General features: G+C 28.4%; 1 protein-coding gene across 2 annotated transcripts in view; it reads right to left on the bottom strand.

Moving 5' to 3' along the window:
• Nucleotides 1-4,542, bottom strand: part of LOC106686718 (6-phosphofructo-2-kinase/fructose-2,6-bisphosphatase) — a 6,653-nt gene extending 2,111 nt beyond the window's left edge. Inside the window, exons 1-8 of one of the 2 annotated variants that reach the window (XM_014430173.3) lie at nt 4,403-4,542; nt 4,249-4,321; nt 3,578-3,694; nt 3,305-3,468; nt 2,633-2,767; nt 2,358-2,511; nt 870-973; nt 160-378 (exon numbers count right to left, since the gene is read on the bottom strand). In XM_014430173.3, the coding sequence (XP_014285659.1) occupies nt 160-378; nt 870-973; nt 2,358-2,511; nt 2,633-2,767; nt 3,305-3,468; nt 3,578-3,694; nt 4,249-4,312 (957 nt within the window). In that variant the 5' untranslated portion in view covers nt 4,313-4,321; nt 4,403-4,542. Of the gene's footprint in view, nt 1-159; nt 379-869; nt 974-2,357; nt 2,512-2,632; nt 2,768-3,304; nt 3,469-3,577; nt 3,695-4,248 lie in introns of both variants that reach the window. The other variant, XM_014430172.3, reaches the window with a different exon arrangement.
• Between the last annotated feature and the right edge of the window lie 1,483 nt (nt 4,543-6,025).

Here is a 6,025-nt window from a genome sequence, read left to right as displayed (position 1 = left end):
AATGATATGTCTCATAGTAAATTAAGATTGTCCCTGAAGATGGCCGAATTGGCCAAAACGTTAGACGTGTAAATGAAATAAATGTTTTGAGACTATAATTTGGATAGTGTTTTTTAATTATTTAGTAAATAAATATATATTTTTAAACTTTTTACTTACAGCATCCAACTCATTAAGAGGAATTAGATTTTCAATAGGAGCTTCAATTCCTTCTGCTGTTTGCTTTGTCCTCTTTTTCTCACTAGTCCAGACTCTGAGGTGGTCAATTTTAGCACTATTAAAATAATTAGCTAATAACGATGCATAATTCTTCCCACGCGCTGACAGCAATGTATCGCCTCCAATACGACCCAAGAGATTAAATTCGCTTTCTCCATGCTTTAAAAACAATAGAAATATACGTTAAATATGAATAAGGATTCCAGTTGTTTGTAATATATGAGCCTTTCAGTTGACAGGATGATTGACTCCAATTATTTTGAAGTTTTAGAAACATATTCTTCATAAAATACTTCTCTTCGCAAAATTCTTACCTTTTTCCTTTTGGAAAAGTATAGTAGAAATATATTTAAAAAATGGTTTTATAAAATTTACATTATACTCTAAACCGTTTATTCAATGCTAGATTTGAGACTATACCCCTATCATCCCCATACTCAATTTAAAAAAAAAATTAACTTAAATTAACCATGCATGACTCACCAGGCTGATCTGGTACTAAATAAATAAAATAATAATGCTGGATTGTTGTAGAATTAATATTGGAAACGCAAGGACTGATTTTACGGATTTAGTCTGTCAATCGAAAGGCTCATTTCTTTTGAAATCATACAATATTCAAATGATAATAACATAGATCAGATACTCACTCTAGAAAAATAAAGTGTTTTTCTTATAGGACGGAAACAAGAAACGAAGCCTAATACTTTTGTTTGGTATGGTCCATCCAACCTGTGAACGTTAATGTTTTCACCTGAAAAAAAAAAATCATAAATTTAATAATACATGATAAATAGATTATGATTAACATACACTTGTAATTAACATAATTGATAAATTTCTAAACTTCAAATAAAATAATTATTACCACTAAGCATAAAGGATTTTACAAGTTAATGAATAATGCATTCAATACACAGTGTAGACTACAATGGAAATGTACTCACTTTATTTGAAATTTGAAAAATTTAAATACTGTAGAATCCTTGTTACGCAACCAAGCATTAAATTTACTTTAAATTAAGTGGCCTAACGAGAAAAAAAAAAAAAGACAAAGAAAAGGAAAAACATTATAGATGTCCTATTCATAAAAAAAAATATGCTAAGTGCATAGTGCCTAATGCAATATGGCCTCCTCACCATTTCTGCTGCATATGAAGGTACATAATTACCTTTATTTGAAGGTTTAAGAACAATTATATTGTTGTTATTTTTGCAAAATTTGATTTGTCGTTTGAAAATAAAATCTACAGATTTTTTTTTAAAAATCCAGTAGGCCTCTAGAAAATAAATAAGCACATCTGGACAACCTGCACACAGGTTAAGAGGAATAATATGTTGCTGATCACAACATACCAATAACTAATTATTTAAGTCATTCAATAGATATTTCAGTGTTAACTTAAAAATATTGAATGACTGGAGGGAGAGAAAAATCTAACTGAAAATAATTTATAAACTTCATGCTGGAAACTAAATTTTGATTAAAATTTGTGATCCACACAGTATGCAGAAATTATAGAAGAAACAATTATGGTAAACACATAAGGAGACAAATAATTTTAATGTATTCTTAATAAATGAATAACCCTAAATATAAATAGCCCTTATTACCGATAAAGTATTCTGATTCATAATATATTATTTAAATTTAAAAATAAAAGAAAGCAGGTCAATTATAAACATTAAAAGATCAACAAAAATTTATAAAAATAGCAAATCAAAAGTTGTGTTTGAAAATATAGATCAAGGAAGTATGATTTTCTAAGAAGACAAACCCATGAAAAGCTTCTATTTTTAGTGATTTAGCAATTCTAAAAATAAGTTCTCTTAGTGACTATGTGTAATGTCAATTTCAACATAACACAGGACACTAACACAGCTTATGCCAATCAGAGCTTAGAGATATTAATGATTTAATTAGTTTAATTGGTATTTTGAAAACAATCAAAAGGAAAAATCAAATCATTGCAATGATTAATGGATAACTGTTAGGTACATACAAAATAAAAAGTTTGCTAAAAGTTAAGAAAAACAGTTGATAAAACAAATGATCGAACAATAATCCATTGAAAGCTATTTTCAACTACTTTAAATTAATTTAAAATATTAAAATAACAATTATTAAGTGTCAATACCTGCATTATTGAATTTTATGTAGCTATAAGATGCTTCTGTTCTCGGGCATATTGGTTTGTATACAGAGGAAAACATATTTATTTTTTCATTTATCTCATTGACTGCCTTCTTAAATTCCATATGGCTATAATCTTCACTAAGCTGGGCGGTTTCCTACAAAACAGTAATCATTAAAATGAGATTCCTAAATAAATATTGGATATTTATAAATTTATACATAATTTATAAATAAATAATATATATAAACAAAGTAGAATTAAAAACAAAACTGTACCTTAATGTTTTCTTGAATGAGGTTAGTATCATCAAGAATGCATTCAATGAAAAGGATTTTATACGATAACTGCTTTACAAAAAAATCGTGAAGCAATTGACGAATTTCAAAAGTGGGATGGGTTCCATCCAAAATCTGAAAAAAAATTTAAATCGTACAGTAATTGTGGATGGAAATTTTAAAAACGTATCATATCTCAATACTAATTAACAATTCTGACAAAAGTTATAATATGAATTAATTTCTTTTGTTCCTTAAGCAATAATGTGAGTGAATGAAACCAACTAAAATTTTCCATGACAATTGATGACACTTTAATTGATAAGTTTATCAAATCAATGTCAATAAATCAAAAATAATAGATAGTAAAGAAATTAAATAGTAGTTATTTTAGTTAGTATTTAATTATATAGTGTTTAATTATATAGTGTTTAATTAAATAGTAGTTAGAATTTAAAATAGTAGTTAATTTAATCCTCACTATTCATACATTATATTAGATATTAATAATGATGATAAAATTGTAAATAACCATGAGAATTTATTTAAATGTTTTATTTTTATTTTTTTAAATTTATTTCTATTTTAGGAATTTTTAGATTGTAAATATTTTCAAATATGAAATCACACATTGAATTATTTTAAATCAATTAATACAAAATAAGAACTTACTGCAATATCACCTCCAACATTAAGCCATCTCTGAGTGTCATTGATAGCTTCATGAATGTACGAATTCCTTATTTCTGCTGTTTTTGAGTCAACGGGGCACATAATGTCTCTGCTTTTAAAAAGCTGGCTCTCATGTTTCTTTCGATATGAGCTAACGCTGAAAACTGTAAAATACATTTAATTACTGGTTATGTGGTAAGTGTGTAATAAAATTAAAATAATAAACTAGTGAAAAGCAAAAATATGGTATCTTATAATGTTGTACAATCCTACCTCTGGTTTGATGACCATTCCAGTTCAAATATCGTTCTAGTTTGTGAGCTAAAACGGTTTTTCCCCTGGCTGGTAGTCCTACCAGTACAACAACGAGAGGCACAAAGTGGCCAGAGCCTAGGAAGACAAAATACATAATAGAATAAAATAGGTATTTTTAAAGATTAATCTTAAAATAAATTATTCATACAGTGGTATTGGTAAAATTCTATCTATATAAATTGTACCACAATATGAGCTAAATAAAAACATAACAATAAAAAAATTGCTTAGAAATAATTTAATCGTACAAATGATTTTTAACAAACTTTCATTCCATTCTCTATAATTGGTGCATTAGATTTTAAATAATTTTTCATTTCCAGTTACTCTGTAAGTAATATTTATGAAAAACTACTAGGCCACATTTCCAATTACATATAAGAGGGGGTCCACTGATAAAGGAGTTTTGGCATGACTAATAGATATTTTTGTTAAACAGTAATTACACCATTTTGGGAACCACGCCTCATATGGAAAATTTTCAGCCAAATGGCATAATTTACTTCATATCTCAAGACTTGAATATAGAATTAGGAAAGTAGCAATTCACTCCTTATCAGTGAATAACCTATCAAAACTGATAAAATCATATCAGTCCGTTTTTAACAAATAAGAAAGAATATACTTACTGTTCAATGATAAAATATTTTCTATATTTCCTTTGGTTCCCATGGTAAAGTTGGTAGGGCACATTATAAAACTCTGAAAAAAACGTAAGGCAACACTCAGAAAACTTCACAAGAGTTCAATATTTTGGCAAGGTGGGGTTTAACGTCTATTTACAGAGTATAGAGTAGGTTTTCCGCAAAATGGTTTGATGATGTATGTATTATCCTACGAATGAAATCCTTCCTCATACCAAGCTGGGAAGAATGTGTTGATATCCAAACGGACCTAAACTGCCTTCACTCGCGATGCGGCGAATTGCAGCTTGGAGAAAACACACGACAGATCTCTCACACACTGAGGAGGCCACCGTGAGCCTTGTCCTTATAAATGGTCTATTATCAGGAGGAGTGGAGGGGGTCAGCTATCCACTTTTTTATTACAGTCGCTCTCTGCTGCTCAGATTTTATCTTTCTCTCTCTAAAGTATTTTCTCCTCTCCAAGTTATAGGCAGGTACTTGGAGCATAGTTCCTAATTTTCTTCAGAGTCTAAATATTATTTAAAACTTCTAAAATATTTTTGTAACTGTTGTATTGTTTATTTATTCAATTTATGATATTTAAATATAATAAAATTGTATTTTTTCTTGTTTCACACTTGAAAAAAAAGAAGAAAAAAAATATCGAAATCAAGACCTACATCGAGACCTCCATAGCCCCTGTCCTAGTTATTAAGAATAGTTCAAACACGTTTTATTACCATTTTTTTTTTCACATTGAATATGACTGAATCTGCAAATAAATTTAATAGTTTACCTGAACGGTGTTTTTTAATACGTGGGTCATTCTCTAATTACAGTGCTTTTTCAGTCACAATGCTTTTTAAGAATGATTGACCATCTGAATGTGAATGATTTTATTTTTCTGTTATTGTCCACCTTAAGGCCAACATTTCCATCTTACTCTGAGGTTCAGAACGTTAATTGTCACCTAGTTATAAGATGTATAAATGCTCGTTTTGTCATTCCCTCTAAAAGCTGAGCCTAAGACTTATAAGTCAATGGTATCAGTTTCTTTTATAGTAAATTGAAAAAAAATAATGGGTATAATCATTTATGCATTATTTCTAGGATTGACAAAAATCAATTTGAATTTTAGATGAAGCACACCAATCACTATAATACTTTTTTAATACGATTTTCGGTCGCTCCCTAGCTGGTTGATAAAATGTCCACCTACATACCGTCATAAAGGAAATTTTTAGGGTGAAAGGTGTCCAGAACACACAAGAAGATCTCCTTCGTCCCCTTCTTTAACATCTTCACTTGGTTTCAGGATGTAAAAGATAATGAAAAATGTGTGAGTTTTTGTTAGAGTTTTAAACTATATTTTAGGTTGAAAATGGTTTACGATCAAAAAGTTAAAGCTGATTAACTTCTAAATAAATATTTTAATAATTAACAATTAGGTGTTCTATTACAATTTATCACTCCTCAGGGAAAACTTTTATAAATTCAGAATAAATACTATCAAATATATTAATTCATCCGAAGTATCCCACCTTTATACATTTCTTTCATCGTTCAGCAAACTGGTTCATAACATCTTCATTAAATTTTAGAATTATAATATTGAATAAAGTTTTCTAGGCGGTATCGGTAACAATATCAAAAAAAGAAGTATATTTTTAGTGATATTTCAAATATTTTTAGCGAATATAATCAACAATAATGCTAATTTATTTTTATTAAATATCTGAATAATATTAGTTCATCTTTTCACTAAAACAGGCAAGGGATT

Source organism: Halyomorpha halys, unplaced genomic scaffold, assembly GCF_000696795.3.
Source record: "Halyomorpha halys isolate HHAL.00 unplaced genomic scaffold, Hhal_1.1 Scaffold864.1, whole genome shotgun sequence".
NCBI classification, from domain to species: Eukaryota; Metazoa; Arthropoda; class Insecta; order Hemiptera; family Pentatomidae; genus Halyomorpha; species Halyomorpha halys.
This window is presented reverse-complemented; position numbering and strand designations above follow the sequence as displayed.